The following is an 18,080-nucleotide window of genomic DNA, read 5'->3' as shown; positions in this document are numbered from 1 at the left end:
CCTTCAGCTGGAGGTCCCCTCCCCCTCCACTGGCCTCCTTGCTCCCTGGCGGGGGATTGGGGTGCACCAAGACCCAGCTCCTGACACTCAGGGCCCCTGCCACCTCTGTCCCCTGACCTGGCCCACCCACCTGTGTGCAGCCTGTGTCGCTCCGCCTGGCGTGCCCCCCGCACAGGCTGCAGGGGCCCACAGTCAATCCTGCATGCCGTCCCTCCCCGCCCTCCAGCCCATGTGGACACAGGGCAGGAACGGAGGCCTGGGGTGCCCGCTCCCAGCCCTTTTTATCACACAAGAGGACGGGGTCTTGAGGGAGGGGCACCAACTTCAGACTGGCCTGGCCCTGCGCCGCACTCCTCCCCTCCCCGGCTCTGGGGCACGAGTGTTGGTGGGGGGAGGCCTGGAGGAGAAAGAGGTTAGGGTGGTCCTCTGCCTAGGAAAAATAAAGCCTCCCTTCCCCAGCGGGCGGTGACAGGGTCTTCCCACGAAGGGCACAGAGATCCCGCCTCTCTAGGGGCGTGGAAGGAAGCCTGAGGCCCGCTCCAGGGTCCCTCCCAGCGGCGGGGAGGGGGGAGGTCAGTCGCCGGCACACCCAGCCAAAGTTGTGAAATGTACTTTAATTGGCTTGTCGCCCGGACTCCCAATCCATGCCTTGTCTCTCGGGTTGTCTTCCTCCCCTCGACTGGGGGTGTCCAGATGTGAGGGGGCAGGTGCAAGGAGCAGAGAAGGTCCCTGGCAGCAGGGGGAGTCTCCCCGGCAAGGGCTTCCCAGCCGCCCCGGGGCCCCAGCCGCAAGCACACGCGTGTCAGGACACAGTCTCTTTAATGGCAAAGGCTGGGGCCTGCCCCTCCCCACCCGTGGGCCGCGCATCCACGAGAGGGTGGACATCAGCCTTCGGGTCACTGCAGCGGGGGCGCGGACAGCGAGGCGTGGTCGAACAGTGGGTTCCGCACCTCCATCTCTCCAGTCTGCGAACGCTGGCGTTAGGTGGGTCCAGGGCTGGGGAGGGACACCCACCGCCCACCCCCGCACTCACCGGGGCCAGGCCGGGGCACTCGTACACCGTGAAGTCGCCGTCTTCGTTCTCCTCGTCGGAGGAGGCGGAGTCCAACTCCTTGGGGGGCTCCTTATGCCTGGGTGGGGGCAGGATCGTCGGGTCCTCCCTCACCCTCCAGGTGCCAGTGGCCCGGGATAGGGGCGGGAGCAGCGGGCCGGGGTAGGGGTGGCTGGGCCAGGGGTGGGGCGGGGCGGGTGGGGCTTCTCACCGCTCCAGGCACCGCATCTGCTGCCTCTGGTGCTGGTAGTGGTACATCTCCGCGCTGTGCGCCAGCCGCTGGTCCCCGGGCTGCTGCGGGAGTGGGGAGACGGGGTCAGGCCGAGGCAGAGCGGCGGAGCGGGACGGGGCGGGACGGGGCCGGGCGCGGCCACACACCGAGATCCTGGGCGTGGCTGGGGAGCTGGGCGCCTGCGGGGCCGCATAGTCGGCCTTTTGGGTCAGGCGAACGTCTCGCTGCAGCCTGCGGGGAGTGGAGACACCACACCTGAGACCCGCGGGGTCACCGCCCAGCCGCCCAGCCGCCCGCCCCCAGTCCGGCCCCATGCTCACCGACACCAGCAGAGAACGGCCACGGCAAGGGCGGCCGCGCCGGCCACGGAGCACGCCACGATCAGCACTGCAGGGAGGGGGCGCAGTGAGGGCAGCCTTTCGGGCAGGACCCTGCCTCCCCGCCCGGCCAGACTTACGGAGGGCAAGGCCGTCACCGCGCCCGCCCCGCGGCTCCAGCGGGGACATGTGCACAGGCCCAGATGACACAGTGGAGCGCAGGGAGGAGGTGCGGGGCGTGGGCGCTCCCCGCGTGGAGGGGAGGCCCAGGTTGGGGCCCCGGCCACGCTCTGAGAGCCCCAGGGTGGATGCTGCAGAGGGAGAGCAAGTTAAACGGCAAGACCAGGCCGGGGTCGAGGGCGGTGGGGAGCTGGACAGGGAAGGGGGCGGGGTCTCACCAGCCTCCGGGAGCCGCAGTCGCCCCTCAGGCTGGGGCGGGGCCGTGAGCCTGGAGTGCCCCGCCTCCTGCCGGGCTAGCTCCTGGGCCAGGAAGTCGATCTCCTCTTCCAGCCTGGGCCGGGGCAAGCCCTCCCCTGGGGAGGGTGAAGGGCTGTCAGGTGGAGAGGCCCCCAGCCCCTCCCTGGCAACACCAGCTGCCCGGCGTCCTCCGAGAGGGAGAGAGGGAGAGGCCCATCTGGGAGCCAGCCCCAGGCCGAGGCCTCCTTCTCCCTGCAGGCTCCTCCCAGGCACCTGTGGCCAGAGGACCAGGTACCAGCCTACCTGCTCCTGGCCATCCCGGTTGCCATGGTGACAACTGAGGGAGCTCTGTGTGAGCACCAGCGTTCCCAGGAAAGCGGGCAGGGGGTGCAGGTGCTATGGGAACGTGCAGAGGCCAGGAGAAGGGCAGGGGTGCTGCCCCACACCCCACGCATTACCCACAAAGTGGTGGGAGGAGCACGGGGACAATGCGTCACCTGGCCCACTGCCTCCGCTGCCAAGACGAGCAGGACCCCCCAAGGAATGTGGAGAAGCCCCATTCTGCACCCCCGCCCCCACCAGGCCATCAGGAGGAAGGGAGGGCCGCTGCTGGGGCGGGGCCGTGGCTGGGTCCCCCTCGGCCCTGCCGTGGGCACCACAGTCCGGACAGGGGCTCCGAGTAGATGCCCCGCTCAGCACCCAGAGCGCAGAGCATGCGCCTTCTGCAGCAGGCCCCCGCCCCGCTCGCGGCCAGGAACATGCTCCTCCAGGAAGCCCCTCCCAGCCCACCCGACTCTTCAGCCCCCAGAGCACCCTCTGCAATGCCCCATCACACCTGGAGTCACTCTGGCACCATCCCGACAGACTCTGGGCTCAGGCCGGCGGGCAGGGCACCGCCAGCACAATCAATCAGACAGGACAGGTGAGCGATGGAGAGAGAGGGGTCGCTGGGCAGGGAGCAGGGGCGGCCCAGCGGGCGGAGAAGTGGGTGCCTGAGGGGTTTGGGACCAGCCCTGTGGAAACCCAAGCCTGGGGAACTCTGACCCCGCCTCTCCCAGAATCACCCAGCACTTCACACTGGATACCTCTTGCCCTGGGAGGGGCTAACTGCCCCAGGCCTCAGCCCACCACCCAGCTCTGGGCTGGTACCATCTGGAAAGGATCGCCAGGCCACTTGGAGGGCGACTTGAGAGTCCCTGGCACCCCACAAAGCGCAGGAGACCTGAGAGCTAAGGCTGGGGTCAAATGTACCAGGTGGGGGAGGGAGGAAGCCATACCCTGGGACTGGCGCATCCTGGGCACACAGAGCCCCTGCTGGTCCTCCTGGAAGGACTGAAGGCAGGGCCCACAGACACGTGCACCCGGGGGGCACCGCGCCCGCCTCTTCAGGGCACAGTCCAGGCTCCCAGGACAGACGGCTGCATCTGAGAAGAAAGCGGAGGCAGAACAGGGTCACGGCCAGCCTGACTCAGCCCCTGCACAGTAAGTAGGACTGTCCTGGCCACCCCAACCCCTCCCTACAGAGCCGGCCAAGCCTGGTTCCGGCCATTGTTCTGGGCAGGCCCTTCCTCCCCTGCACCGGGAATCAGAACCAGGAAGACAAACAGTCCTAACACTTATCGGAACTCTCTTGCCTCACTCCCTCCCCAGAGTCCACTCCCCTGACCTGAGCCAGCTCTCCGCACAGGAACTGTCCCCTACCATCCAGAGAACGTTAGGGCCTTGCAGCGCTCCAAGTCCCATCTCCAGTCTCAACCTGTCCTAGAGCGAGTCTCTCACCCCTGCCCAACCTGGGAGCCCCAGAGGGCGGGGCCCAGGTCGCTCCCTCCCCCCACCTCGGGGCTGTCTCCTATTTCAGGGCTGCCTCCCCACCCCACCCCCACCCCACCCCACCGCAAACCTCATCATGACATCCTACAGCCCTAGAGGGCCAAGCTGGGAGACAGCACAGGTCGAATCACTGCCCCCACATCTAACCACTGGCTTGTCCCCAGGGCACAGCCGAGCCGCTGGGGCTGGGGATACATGCGACGGAGTCTGCCAGTCTCACTTGCTTCGGAAACACAAGCCAGGCCGGGGTCACTCCTGCAGCCACCACTGCCAGGGACTGGGGAAGGCCTGGGACTACAGGCCAGGCCATTTCTAATTTGGGGCCCAGACCTCAGTGTCCTGTACACGTGACCAAGGCTCCCATTCTGATGCTGGGGGGTGGAGGGCGGTGGCCCTCTCTGCCTCAGTTTCCTCTCTGGATGCAGAAGGTGAGTTGCCTCAAAGCTGGGGAATGTCTCGGGCTTCTCTGGTGGCGCAGTGGTTGAGAGTCCGCCTGCCGATGCAGGGGACACGGGTTCGTGCCCCGGTCCGGGAGGATCCCGCATGCCGCGGAGCGGCTGGGCCCGTGAGCCATGACCGCTGAGCCTGCGCGTCCGGAGCCTGTGCTCCGCAACGGGAGAGGCCACAACAGTGAGAGGCCCGCGTACCGCAAAAAAAAAAAAAAAAAAAGGTGGGGAATGTCTCAAGACCTGGGACACTAGCCCCATTCACGGGACAGCAGAGCCAGTGGAGCCAGGGGGAGACCCAGCAGAACTGTCAGTGGTGTCTGGGGAGGTGGGGGTGGGCACATCTCGGAGAACCAGGACAGTCCCTGCTGCAGGAGGGTGACATGGGGCATCCGGGAATGCCCGCTCTGTCCTTCTCCAGACTTTGGCTGGCCTGGCCTGGTTTCCTTGGTAACCTGACACCCACAGCCTCTTGGCTGTAGGCATCCCTTCAAGGAAGTTCCAGCAGCTCCTACAGCAGGTGGGCAAGTGGGCTGAGGTTGCCATCCCAGGGATCCCCCCTCCAGCACAACCTGGGTCGGCAGGCGCCCCTATCAGTGAGCTGGGCCCAGGGCCTGGGCTAGTTAAACATTAAGCCTGTGCCAGCTGGTCCGTCTGGACCCCACCCACCAGCTGGGCACCTGGGGAGCCAGGCAGCCCCGGCCCCTAGTGCAGAGAACCCAGACTGCGCCAGAGCAAGGGTAGAGGCCTGAGTTCCAGAGCTGGCTCTGGGTTCCGGGTTCCAGGGCCTCCCTCCACTCCCAGTCCCCCACCCTGGGACCATGTGGCTGCTGCCCATTTAGCTCTGGGAAGGCCCCTGCTCCAGACTCAGGGTGAGGGACGAGGTCCCAGGAACAGCAGCAGCTGGAGAGTGCCTGGCACCCTGCCCCGGACCTGGGTGCAGAGCTGATGAGCAGCTGGAGCGGCACCGGCCCAGCCCAGAGGCTCAGTACTGGGACTATAAGCCGTTTCCCCAGGAGGCCCCACCCTGTACGCCCTGGAGCCAGGCCGGCAGCAGGCAGCCTCCACCATCCCTGGCCAGCCATGATCTGGCCCTCAGGCCTCCTTGGGAGCCTACCCTGGTGGTGCCAGGCCTCTGTCCAGGGCTGCTGTGGCCAGGAGGAAGCCTGCCCTGCTCTGGCCTCTTGAGGCCACACATGCAGACCACACGCACTGCCCAGGTTAGCATCCCAGCGGCATCATACAGTGGTCACTTCTCTGTGCCTCAGTTTCCTCATCTGTAAAATGGGCTGAGAACAACACTTCTCCTATGGGGCTGCCAGGAAAAATGAGTGAAGTCATGGGTACGAAGTCTCCCAATTCTGCCACCTGGCAGAGTGCATTCTGGGTTCTGCGTTCCTGCAGACCTTTGGAAGCTCAGTGCCCACCTGGGGAGCCAGGAGCGTCTCCCAGGACCCTGGGCTCATCCCTTTCTTTCTCAGTCTACCTTGGGAGGTGCCCTCCAACCCCAAGCACAGAAGACAGAATGGAGGGGCCCTGCAGAGCGGAGGGTGAGTGTGGACGCAGAGACTAAGCTCCTCCTGTCCCCACTGAGGCCAGAGCAAAACCCTAAGCCTGGGACTAGCTGTCAGATAGATGCCCAAGGAAACTTCAGACCCCACCACGGCAGCAAAGCAAGGCGCATGTCCACCACCGAGGCACAGGGACCGACCAGCACTGCGACTCCGACTCCAGGACGGACACCGGCAGTAAGGACGGCAGGCACCCAGGGCCGGGCCCGCACCCGCGGTGCCCGAGACGCGCACACACAGAAACGCCCACGGGGCAGACTCCAGGCCGCGGGGCCACGCAGAGAGAGCCCTCCTGAGACACCGACCCACCAGGCTCACGAACCCAGACAAAGACATGAAGCGAATCAACACCAGAAGCCGGCAGAAGCCCCATCCAGGGGAGCCCCTCGGCAGCCCGGTGCCGCGCCCTCCCCGCCGGGCCTGTTTTCCCGACCCGCGAGAGGCGGGGCCGGCATGGTGGCTCGCAGGCTGGGCCGCGGGGCCTGCGGGGCCTGCGAGGCCTGCGGGCCCTGGCGAGGGCGGCGGCGGGGAGGATGACGGCGGCGCCGCGCGGCCGGACCCCCGCCCGGCGATCCCCGGCCCCGGGGCGCCCCGCGCGCGGCCTGCGCCCAGTGCACTCGCTCACCCGGGCGGCGGGCGGCCGCACCGCGCAAGGCCGCGCCGAGGATGAGGCCAGAGAGCAGCAGCCGCAGCAGCCGCAGGTGCCGCGGGGAGGGCGGAGGGACAGGCGTCGCCATCCTTCAGCGCCGCCGCCGGGGCAGCATGGCACCGCGCGGCCGGGGGCTGGGCACGGGCTCCGGGCGCCGCGTCGGGGGAGGCGGCGGAGGCGGAGGAGGAGGGGGCGGAGGAGGAAGAGGAGGCAGAGGCCGAGGAGGCGGAGGATGAGGAAAAGAGGCGGCGGCGGCGCTGACGCTGCGGCAAAGGATCCGGGACGGAGGCTAGGCAGCGAGAGGCGCGCGTGCCGGGAGTGCGCCTGCGCGCTCCACCTGCGGGGGCGGGACGACGCCGTGAGGCTGCGCCCCCTCTCCCTCCCTCCAGTTCTGTTCCCCCTTCCACCCACCCAGCCAGCCAGTCCTCCGGGTGCCTCAACCACTGCCGCCTGTGCTGCCGGGGATGTTCTCTAGGCTAGGGACTGGTTGGGGATGGGTTTCCCCGGGATGCGCTTCCCCCGGGCCCCGTCCCTCTCGGGCTGCTAACTCCCACCCCACCCCCACCCTCCGGGAGCGGAGGACCTGCCTGGACCTGGAAGGACACCAGGCGCACACAGCTGGACAGGTGCACAGAGAGGCCCAGGTGTGCGCAGAGACCCACCAGGCATTCAGACACACTGTGAAGGCAAACACACACGCGCAGAACGAGGTCGGTGCCGGTGGCCACGGTGGTTGCAGTGGGACGGCCGCTCTCAGTGAGGCCACCAGGGGGCAAGAGTGACCTGGAGCTACTGATGACAGCCAGCTGAGAGCTGTCCACGGTGCCCAGGTGACAGCCTTTTAGCTCCAGGGTGCCCCACGACAGCAAGCACTGTGATGCCCCCTCTTACCCCCCACCGGCTGCCTCCTGAGAGCACCCGCACCCCATCCCACCTGGAAACCTCCCAGGCTCACGTTACTGAGAGAACAAGTGCGGGGGGGGGGAGGGGGGGCCCCAGCACGGTGCTTCCTTTCAGCCCTTTGTGTTTCAAAACTTCGAAGATGGGGCTGGCTGCCCTCAGGTTTGTGAAATGGCTCAGAAACCAGCAGAAGGGTACGTGGTGCGTGCGTTGGGCAGGGGGGTGATGAGCGAACAAGGACTGCCATCCTCCCACATAGGCATGACCAGACAGAAATAGTGTCTGAGCTCACTTCCCAGAAAGGGGGAGGCGGCGGGGAGATGCCGCCAAGACCATGCGTTCCCACGCTGGAGAAAACAGTGCTTAGGGAAGGGGGGTTGCAGGAGCGGCAGGTGGGGGTGGCTGATGTCTCTTGAGGACGCGGAACACAGCACCCAGGCAGCAGGGACGCGACGTCTGGTGTGATTGCACGGCTTGGCGCCAGATCCAGGCTCCTGGCAAGGGTCATCCTTCTGAGCAATGGGCCCTTCGTCCGTCTTGGCCCCGATCTCCACATCCCCCGACACCACCTCCTGTTGAGGGTTTGCCCCTCACCACCCCCCCCCCCCAGGTCTTGAGCATTGCCTGCACCCTAGGCAGCTGCCTTGCCCACTCACTCTCCTGCCTGCCATTCGCACCTGCACCCCAGGCCAGCTCGAGGCCAGGGCCCAGACTCCAGTCTGGCCTAGGTCACTGCTGCAGATCTGCCATTGCTGCAGGGGCTCTGCTGGCCAGAGAGGACTCAAGGGACTCAGGGACTCTTTTAGGCCAACCAACTGGCAGCTACTCCAGGCCACAACCGTGGAGCAAGAGACCAGGGTCAGTCAACACCACCCCAGGTCTGGGCCCAGAGAGGAAGGAAGTAGAAACAACCGGGGTCCTCCCTCGGGACCAGGAGGGGGCCTGTGCACCCAACACAACTGTGGGGAGGGCTTCCCTGGTGGCTCAGTGGTTAAGAATCCGCCTGCCAATGCAGGGGACACGGGTTTGAGCCCTGGTCCGGGAAGATCCCACATGCCGCGGAGCAACTAAGCCCGCGTGCCACAACTACTGAAGCCCGCGCACCTAGAGCCCGCGCACCGCAACGAAGAGTAGCCCCCGCTCGCTGCAACTAGAGAAAGCCCGTGCGCAGCAACGAAAACCCAACACGGCCAAAAAAAATTTTTTTTAACTGTGGCGAAGGAGGGCCGGCAACAGCAGAGACGCCCCACCCCACGGACATTCTCTCCACTGCTCTATGAAAAACTTTCTACTACAAAATTTTTACAAGTAGGCGCTGGGCTGGCTCCCAGCTTGTGGGCTCTGACCCTCCCCCAAAACCCAAGACTGGGGGTGGGAGGGGACTCTCAGGACTCCATTCCCTGCGGACCCAACCCCGCATTCACAGGCTGAGGGCTGCGGGGTGTCTGAATCCCCACCCACAGTAAGAGGAGGAGGCACACTAGGCCCAGCGATGAAGCCAAGGCAGTAGTGGGCAGGAGGGCGCTGGAGCCGGTTGCCTTCGCCGATCCGGCCAAATGTGGGCGTGGGGTCGCCAGAGCCTTGCTCCCGGGCTTCATTAGGGACAGAGATGTTGAGAGTGGGGTGGGGTGAGGCATGGGGGACTTGGGGCTGGGGCAGCTGCCTCCAACCCGCCCCTAGATGGCGCTCGGCGACTTGGCAGAACACGCCCGGTGCAGCAGAAGGACGAACGCAGCCAGGGTCATGGCGGCGAATAGCAGAAGGAGGACGACCCAAGAGCTGAAGTCTGTGCCCTTGCGCAGCCCGGGCGGGTCGGCGGGGATCAGGTTGGTCAGGTTCAGCATGTAGCCGAGCGCCCAGCCGACAGCGGTGTCCCCGGCCTACGGGCGGGAGGCGCGGCCTCAGCCTAGGCGCAGCCCGGGAGGCCCCGCCCCCGCGCTCGGCCCCGACCCCCCGCGCTCGGCCCCGCCCCCCTGCGCGCGGGCCCACCGGCTCCCACCTTCTTCTGGAAGGTCACGCCTCCAAAGGTGCGCTCGTCGAAGCCGTAGCCGCGGCACAGCAGCGGCTGCACGAATGTGGCCCCAGCGCAGTAGTCGGGCAGGCGGGCCCGCTCCCCCGGCGCCTGAGCCTGCAGCTGGAATGCAGGTGGGAGACTGTAGGGCCAGCGGCCACCGGGAGATCTCCGCCCCACCAGACACAGAAAGGCAATGCAGGGCTGGAGACCCCCCCGCAGGGCCCAGAAAGAACGAGGCTGAGGGGGCCTCCCCCAGGCAGAGCTCTTTCCTCAGGGCAGAACAGCGTGACTTCCGGATGGCAGCAAGAACCTGCGCCTGGGAGGGGGACCTCCAGGGGACAGCAGGGGTGGCCAAGCGGCGGGCAGAGGGCTGCAGCAAACTTGGCGATGGTCGGGGTAACAGGAGAAGCTCTAGGCTTGACCCCAGGCCCCTGGGCTTGCCTCCCGATCCCCACTTTTCCAGCAGCCCCAAGACTGACTGAGACTAGCCACGAAGAGGACAGGATGGGGCCTCTGTCACCACCGAGCCCCACTCCAGAGACACTCCAGTGCCTCTCCCGGAGTCACCTCTTCCTCTGCATGCCCGAACCCCTCCATCCTTCACCTGAGCCAGTGTCCAGTCCATGGTGGCAGCCAGAAACCTGGGGGTTTCTCACTCCCCCACCCCCAGTTCTATCTGCTAAGTCTCCCCTGAGTCCTCTGCTTCTCCCCTGCTTGGCTGTTCTCCCCCACACTCTCCCAGCTACACGCCTCCCCACCCTGTCCACTCCATGCTCCCTGCTGCCCCAGGGCCTTTGCACTGGCTGTTCCCTCTACCCTCCTGATCTTGGTTCTAGGGTCAGGCCTCAGGGAGGCTTCTGCAATCTCATCTGGCTCCCGGCCTCCTTGCCGTAGCCTGGCCACTTTTCAAAGTCTGATTAACAGTGTATCCCCCACTGCAGTGGGCATTCTGAGAGGCCTAAGACTCCCTCTACTCGTAGAGCAAACGAATGATCAGGACGCGTGACACTGGCTGGCTGAGCCCCCTGAGCAGCCCTGGAGGAGGGGTGCAGGCCTCACCTCACTCCACGTCTGGTTGCAGATGGTGACCACGGCCGCCTCTAGTTGCTGCAGGGTTGCCACGGGCAGCCCCATCCCAGTTCTCAGGAAGTCCACCGTGTAGAAGAAAGCAGAGAAGGCCTGTGAGGGGGGTACAGTCACACCGTGACCAGACCCCAGGCACTTCGGGGCACGCCCCCGGCCCCCCACCCCCAGTCCTCTGGACTCGCAATGAACTTTCCAGCCAGAGGGGGCTGGAAGATGCCGTTGAAGGAGCATCCAGAGAAGCGGCAGGAGGAGAAGTTAAAGAGCTCAGAGATGAGGCCACGGCACAGGGCAGGGTCGCTGCTTCCCGACAGGCTGACCTTGGCGCTCCTGTTGAAGGTCTGGGGCCGCTGGGCTGCAGTGCATGGCGACTCATACACATCCTGGAGCAGCACATGAGTGGAATAGCCCTTCGGCCAGCAGGGGTGGAAGCCGTGGGTCTGGGCAGATGACAAGGGTGTGTGTGGCAACACCGCCACTCCAAGCACTGCCCACCATCCCCACCCTAAGACCCTAGGAGGGCCTCCCCAGAGGACCAGCTGATAAATCTCCCACAAGTTCCACTTTGGCAACATCACTTCTGAGCTCAGGAGCAATCCATGGCTCCCCCTTCTTGCTGGACAAAAAGCAACCCCCTTAGGCAGGCAGTCCAGGTCCTCTGAGATGTGGCCCTGGCCCTCCTTCCTCCCCAGCCAGCCACTCACCAGGCTCACCTCCAGCCCCTGGGCCTTTACCCATGCTGGATCCCTACCCACCTGTCCTTACAGCTGATGAAAGCCCGACTTTGGTTCCTGGAGAAGCCGCCCTCAGTACGGCTGCTGTTCGGGCTCTGCTCTGGGCCCTCGGCCCCCACTCCCCCTGGCTCCCTACCTCCAGAAGGACTCAGTGGAGGGTACCTGGAGTGCACTGGCCAGCAGCCTCCAGAGGACCTGGTCACGGCCATAGCAGAGGAAGCTGTGGGCCGTAGAGCCGCAGCTGGACCTCATTGGCCGGATCCTCAGCTGCGCTGGCCGTCTCGAAGGTGATCTGTGTGGAGGCGCCCCCCAGGTCCATGGCCCCCAGCGTCCCCTTCCTTGGCCGGAACCACTGGCCCACCCAGCCATACTGTGGGAAGTGGAGGTTGAGGTCAGCCAGTGGGTGGGGGCCACCGGGCCCACCTTGATGAAGTTCTCCAGCAGGTAGTTGGCGGCCACCCAGCCAAACACCCCCTCATCCTGGGCTGAGAGGATGCGGGCATCACGGAAGTCAAAGGGATACTGGGTCAGCGTCTGCGTCGCGGCCGCGAGCACGTTGGCCGCAGCCTCTGGATTGGTTAGGCTGTGACGCAGGGAGGATTCTAAGGGGCATCTTCCCCAGATGGCCGTGATCCTGCTGCTGGGGTGCACAGCCAGCCGAGGGGGCCCCAGCCCAGGGCTGCTGCGGGGGACATGCAGGGCCCGCCCTGTGCTGAGGCCGTCGTGGTCCCCGGGGCCAGGAGGTCAGGGGATAGCACACTCACTTGAGCAGGCGCATGCCCACTGTGGGTCCCAGGTAGAGGGGCGTGCCCGCGTGTCTCTCCTTGGGCACATCCCGAAGCGCCTCGTTCAGGCATTCCACAAGACTCTGCCCAGCCCCAGAAGGGTTGTCAGCGTAGCTAGAGATGCCCCCACCTAGAGGGAGGCAGCAAGAGGGGCCTAAGCCTGGTGGGCAGCCTCTAGGTGGACCATAGGCCAGCAGGGCGGGGGCGGTGGGGGAGGGGCTTTGCTCCTAAACCAGGCGGCAGTTGAGACCAGTTCAGAGACAAAAGGGCCCGCCCGTGTGCCACCCACAGTCTCTGAGCTGCCACCTGTCAACCCAGCCTAGCCTGCCCAGGGGCCTGCCGGGGTGTGCCCACTGGCTCCTTGGAACCCCTCCTGCCCCACCTGGGATGTAGAGGCCAGTCTTGGGCCAGGGAGGGCCCAAACCTTCCAACTGTTTCCTGGGGCTTCTCTTCTAGGAAAAGAAGGGACGCAGCCTGTCTTTGGGGGAGCTCCTGCAGCTCCTGCCTGGATTGGGCCCCACCTGGCATCAAGCAGCGGGTTCTGATGGCTGGTGTCTGCAAAGGCTAAGGCCGGAGAGGGCTCCTGAGACCCTACAGTGAGTGGGTGTCCAGGCCAGGGGACCCTTACCACGCACATCACAGGAGCTGTGCTGGCCCACGATGCCTGTGTCGTTCTCTTTGTCCGCTGGCCACTTGTAGATGAACATGGATGTGTGGGAAGAGCCGGCGTCCAGAACGATGCCATACTGGGGGTGGGGGGAAGGTCAGCCTCGGGGGGGGCGGGGGCCTGAAGCCATGCCCTTTGACTCTCTCAGCTCTCCAGCCCACCCCACCCCACCCTGTGTCGAGGGTGGAAGCTTCAGAATGAAGCTCTGAGGCTCAGAGAAGGCCAGGGACAGTCACTGTGCCACAGCTTGCCTGGGGGGAGAGTGGGAGTGGAGGCGGATGGCCCTCTGACTGCGGGAGCCTTCCTGGCAAGGGCAAACTGAGGGGCAGGATCAGAGTCAGGGGTCCCGGGACCACGCTTGGAACCTTGCCCCGGGGGGCATGAGGTCCCCAGGCTGCAGGAGAAAAGCTAGAGCTTCAGGAAGCGCCCCTTCGGGCCTGCTCTTCCTTCCTCCCCTCTGTCCTTATCTCTCTGACCTCAGCCCAACCTGAGGATGTGGAAGCGAGGGGGAAAGCTGGACTGAGGCTGCGCGTGGGCCTGCGATAAGCAGACACCCCCTCCCTGGGCCTCAAAGGCAGGGCCAGAGAGAGCTGCCCTGGCGCCACACGGGCCTTCCAGGCAGGTCGGGGGCAGGGGGGGGGGTGACGGTCAGCACCCAGGTTGCAAGAGCCACTTTCCAGCACCTGCCCCCAGGGGCCTGGATTCCAATAGGAGGAGGCGGTCTGGAGAGCATGCCCTCCTGAGCCGGGAAGGGGGACCCTCTGGTCCTCTCCCTGACACAGGGAACTCCAGCAGCAGCAGGCCAAGTGGCCCGCCCCACCGCACCCCTACCGGGTGGTCGCCCTTGGCTACAGGGCACCCACCCCAGCGATCTCCATCCTGGGCTCCTGGGCCTTAGAGCACCCACCATCCACCCACGCATCAGGCCGGCCCACAAGCCCAATAGAGGGTTAGGGAGGGCGGGCTCCTGGAGGCTGAGTCTGGCGGGGATGCGTGGGGGGATCAGGCCTAGCCCGCTCCGACCCCTTCAGGACCAGCCAGGGCTGCCCCCGCACTGTGGAAGCCACCGGAGAGGCTGGGGAGGAGTCCCTGGCCCCAGCGCCTGTCGCACCCCATCTGGGCCAAACCCCGAGGCGATGCCTCCCTGGAGGCCGAACGTGCTGGGGGCGCGGGCCGGGCCGCGGTCAGGGAGCCGCGGGGGTGCGGAGAGACGCCCCTCGGCCGCGCCGCGAAAGGCTCCGCGGCGGGCGCGGCGAGCGGAGAGCTCCCGGGACTTCGGCCTCCCGCACCGCGTGCCCCGGAAGCGCCGCTGCCGCGCCCCGGACCGGGACCCGGAGCGCTGGTGAGGGGCCTGGGACCTCATCCCGCCGGGCCGGGAGCGGAGCGCGCGGGGTCCCGGCTGCCACGCGGGCGCAGCCTGGCCCTGCTCGGTCCGAGCCTCTCCGCCCGGCGCCCCGGCCCAGCCAGCAGCTCCCGGACTGCGCCGGGTTGCCAGGGCGCTCCAGCGTGCACCTTGAGGGCGGGCGGCTCCCGAATGTCGCGGGTGGGGACACACAGCAGCAGGAGGCCGGCGAGGGCCGGCGAGGCCCGCAGCGGCGGCAGCAGCGACAGCGCCTTCCCGGCCATGGGGGCGCGGGGCGGACCAGGCGTTGACGGCGCGGCGTCGGGGAGCCGGAGGCCGAGGTCCCGGGACCTCGGGGTAGGCGCCTGGGGCGGGGCGCGGACCGGTCCACGGCTGCCACGCCCACTGGCGGGCCGCCCCGCCCACCTCCCGCTTGGCTCCGGAGCACAGGTGAGAGACGCGGCGGCTGAGTCACCCGCGCTGCCCCTCTCGGCGCCCTGGTCTCAGCCCTGGCGCCCTGAGTCTATGTCCCACCTTCTTCCTGTCCGCTCAGCCCCAAAGATTCACCCCTTCTGACCTGTCCCCCTGACCTGTAAGCGCCTGCCGACCACGCTGTGCCTCTGGGCACTCCGCTCCAGCAGGACCTAGAGAGCCCCCAGCCCCTCGGGCCTTAGGGCACGGCGGCAGAAGGCCTGGCCTGGGGGTGGGCTGGGCTGCCTCCCAGGCAGGCTTGTTCCAAGGGTCTTGCCGCTGCAGAGCCGGCTTTCCCCTGGCCTGGTCGTGGAGGAAGGAGGCAACGCCAGCTACAGGAACCACGTGGGCTCCCAGCTGGGCCCCTGCCATGCCCTCCCGGCAAGAAAGGGCTGGCCAGCCTGCGATGCTGACCCAGTCCTGGGCTGCATGGCAGGGCATCGCCCCGGTCACCGCCCAGGACACTGAGCTGACCCAGGCTGAGCCTGCTCTGGAGGTGCTGAGACCTCAAAGCTGAGTGCCAAGCAGGGTGAAGCCAGACCTACTTCACACAGTTCCAAGGTGACAGATGAGGGCACAGGCAGAGAGAGGGACAGGATGGCCACAGCCGCACCATGCCCAGAAACAAGAGAACCCACGCTCAGGCTGGCCCACCCCCCATCCCAGTGGCCCCCTTTTCCTGGGGGACCCAGAAGCCTGGGCTGGGGAGGCCAGAGGCTTCCCAAGGAGGGAGGAGGAGCCTCTGCGGATGAGGGAGAGGGTCCCCCAGGCCGGGCTTAGTCAGCACCCAGGTCCCTGCACACTGGGCTTAGTGCTCAGCTGGTCGCAGGACCCAGCTCAGCCCTTCCACCCCATGCAATGCCTGGCCGCTATGCTTGGAATCCCCATGGGCCCTGTGTGCCACCCTGGCCAAGCATCACCCCCTTCTCTGGCCAGGGGCCACCCCCATTTTGTGCAAAATAGGAATTCCAGCAGCAGGGAGCCATGTGGCAAGACCACCCAGGAGAGCCAGCAGATGGGGGCGGGGTTAGGGGACCAAAAGGACAGCCTTTGATGGGCACAGGGTCTGGGCAATGGCCCGGCCGGGTGGAACCGGCAGGGACAATTGGGATCGCTGGGACGGCTGCCCAGGCTGAGGGTCTGGTGTCTCAGGCCCAGCAAAGGAGCCTTTCTTCCAGCTCAGGACCCCAGTGGGAAGGGTGGGAGACTCGGGACGTTGGTGGGCCTCCCCAGCCCCGCCGGGCTGGGTCCCAGCAGAGAGACACTGGGTGCGGCAGGCCAGCACAGGGCTCCAGGCCCCGTTTTCCTGCCAGCTCTCCTCCCCCTCCCCCAGGCCCTTTCTTCCACCCCAGAAAGTTCAGAGGAGCCAGAGGCCTGCAGTCTAGGCTGAAATGTAAGAGACAAAGGCGGCGCAGAGAGAGGCCAGCACATGAAAGGGCAGCAGACACTGGTGCTGCCGGCCGGCCCCTGCCCCCTCCTCACCCCTCTAGGCCCAAGGGAGCCCCGCCAGACCTGAGAGGAGGGGTCCTGGAGAACAGAGAACTGGACCCTGCCCTGGTGCTCGTGGCAGGGGCCCAGACTAGCCTGGGGAGAGAAGAAGGGAAGAAGCCAGGGGACATGGAACAGCCACGGCGGAGACTGGGAGCGAGTTCTCTCCCAGGGAGACCAGGGCGGGAATCCCCTCTTGGCCCAGAGACTTCCTTCGATGGGACCCTGGAAACTGGGCTGGGGGACAGGCGGCAGGGAGGCCCTGGCAGGAGCCCACCGGCAGGAGGGGGCTCTGGCGGGGCAGCCCCAGGCCTTGGGCCTCAGGGAACCTCAGCAGGGGTGGGGCTCCAGATGTGCTGCACATGGCTTGGCCCTGGCTCCAAGCAGAGGCATGCGGCTGCAGAGAGGTGCCGGGAGAGGCCCTCAGGAGAGGGGTCCTCAGAACCCTCCTCCCCCCCGACAGGATCCAGACCTCCCAGGGGGGCCGGTTAAGGTCTTGGCTGTCCCTGGCTCAGTCTCTCCATCGGAAGCCACAGTGTCTCGTGGCTGAAACATCTCCTTCACTCACTGCGCCCTTTCTACACGTGCTCATCAAGTCATTCAACAGACGTTTGCCGAGCACCTCCTATGGGGCCAGTGGCATACCAGGCTGCGTGCATGCACAGTGAGCGAGGGATGCTCACGGACTCCATGGCATGTGGGGGGACCCACCACCGGTCCAGGGGAGAGCAGGCTTGTCAAAGGCTCCCCGGGTCAGGGGAGGCCCGTGCTGCCTCGTGAGATGCAGCAGACAGACAGGAGAGCAAGTGCGGCACACATGCCCTGTGGAAAGAGTCACAGTGCAGGAACAGGCATACCAGAGAGCCTTCGGTTGTCCTGACCGGAGGTGTCTCCTCTCTTGACTTTTGTACTTGCTACTCTCTTGCTTTTCTTTATAGTTTTCCATCTCTCTAAATAATATATTGTGCTGTTTCTCCTGGTTGTTTCTTTTTTTAGAGTTTTACCTTTTATTTATTTTTGGCCGCGTTGGGTCTTTGTTGCTGCGTGCGGGCTCTCTCTAGTTGTGGCGAGCGGGGGCTACTTTTGGTTGTGGTGCGTGGGCTTCTCATTGCGGTGGCTTCTCTTGTTGCGGAGCATGGGCTCTAGGCGCGCAGGCTTCAGTAGTTGTGGCGCACAGGCTCAGTAGTTGTGGCGTGCAGGCTCAGTAGCTTTGCGGCATGTGGGATCTTCCTGGACCAGGGCTCAAACCTGTGTCCCCTGCATTGGCAGGGGGATTCTTAGCCACTGGGCCACCAGGGAAGTCCCTTTCTTTCTTTCTTTTTCTTTTTATACTGGAATTTGCTTCTTTCACTCTCACTGTATTTTTGAGATTCAGCACGCTGGCTTGTGAAGCTGTAGATGGTCCGCCCCGTGGCTGCATCGTCCTCTGCTGTGAGTGTTGCAAAGCTCACGTTTCAGCTGTGAGTGTGTCGGGGGTCCTGGCTTCAGGCTGTTTTCACTAAGATTGCTCCTGTGCACCTTTGCACGCGGGCAAGCCTTTCCCTGGGGAATAGCCTAGGCGCTGGTGACCAGAGCGCACCTGTGTGTGCAGGTTCACCTGCAAATAGCTGCACTGTTTTCAGGATGGTGGCGCCACCTGGCGATCTCAAGAGCGCACACCACCATTTTGGTTGGTGGTGTGCAGCTCTTGGCTTTCTCTAGTTGCGGTGGGCAGGGGCTACTCTTCGCTGTGGTGCGCAGGCTTCTCATTGCAGTGGCTTCTCTTTTTGCAGAGCACGGGCTCTAGGGTATGGGGGCTTCAGTAGTTGTGGTTCGCGGGCTTCAGTAGTTGTGGCTCACGGGCTCTAGAGCGCAGGCTCAGTAGTTGTGGCGCACGGGCTTAGTTGCTCCACATCATGTGGGATCCTCCCGGACCAGGGCTCAAACCCGTGTCCCCCGCACTGGCAGGCGAATTCTTAACCACTGCGCCACCAGGGACGTCCTCTCTTTGAGCTTTTAATGTAATTTCCTTGATTACTGAAGAAATAGAGTCTTTCCTGTTTTCCATGAGGCATCTTTTCAGATCTTTGTTCATTCTCTAGGG

At 65.5% G+C, this 18,080-nt stretch overlaps 2 protein-coding genes across 3 annotated transcripts; both read right to left on the bottom strand.

Annotated features, from left to right (window-relative positions):
* Positions 1-802: 802 nt before the first annotated feature.
* NPDC1 (neural proliferation, differentiation and control 1) lies at positions 803-6,601 on the bottom strand (the record flags this gene model as incomplete). 2 transcript variants are annotated; one of them, XM_082842943.1, is made up of 9 exons in its annotated part: positions 803-965; positions 1,034-1,130; positions 1,263-1,345; positions 1,430-1,514; positions 1,604-1,670; positions 1,741-1,911; positions 1,999-2,133; positions 3,295-3,441; positions 6,490-6,601. In XM_082842943.1, 9 exons carry the CDS (start codon positions 6,599-6,601, stop codon positions 897-899), a joined length of 966 nt encoding a protein of 321 aa, XP_082699069.1. In that variant the 3' UTR covers positions 803-896. The 2 variants fall into 2 exon arrangements, with proteins under 2 accessions (XP_082699069.1, XP_082699070.1); XM_082842944.1 differs by having other exon boundaries at positions 1,263-1,342.
* Positions 6,602-9,089: 2,488 nt separating this feature from the next.
* ENTPD2 (ectonucleoside triphosphate diphosphohydrolase 2) lies at positions 9,090-14,322 on the bottom strand (the record flags this gene model as incomplete). Its single annotated transcript, XM_082842929.1, is given in 10 exon segments — positions 9,090-9,293; positions 9,413-9,547; positions 10,487-10,606; positions 10,696-10,950; positions 11,407-11,470; positions 11,472-11,614; positions 11,668-11,827; positions 12,009-12,159; positions 12,658-12,775; positions 14,209-14,322. Coding segments are annotated over 10 exon segments (1,464 nt in total).
* Positions 14,323-18,080: the final 3,758 nt, after the last annotated feature.

This window comes from Leucopleurus acutus (assembly GCF_964270905.1).
Source record: "Leucopleurus acutus genome assembly, chromosome: 7".
In the NCBI taxonomy this organism is placed as follows: domain Eukaryota; kingdom Metazoa; phylum Chordata; class Mammalia; order Artiodactyla; family Delphinidae; genus Leucopleurus; species Leucopleurus acutus.
The sequence above is the reverse complement of the archived record's forward strand: the minus strand, read 5'-3'. Positions and strand labels throughout refer to the sequence as shown.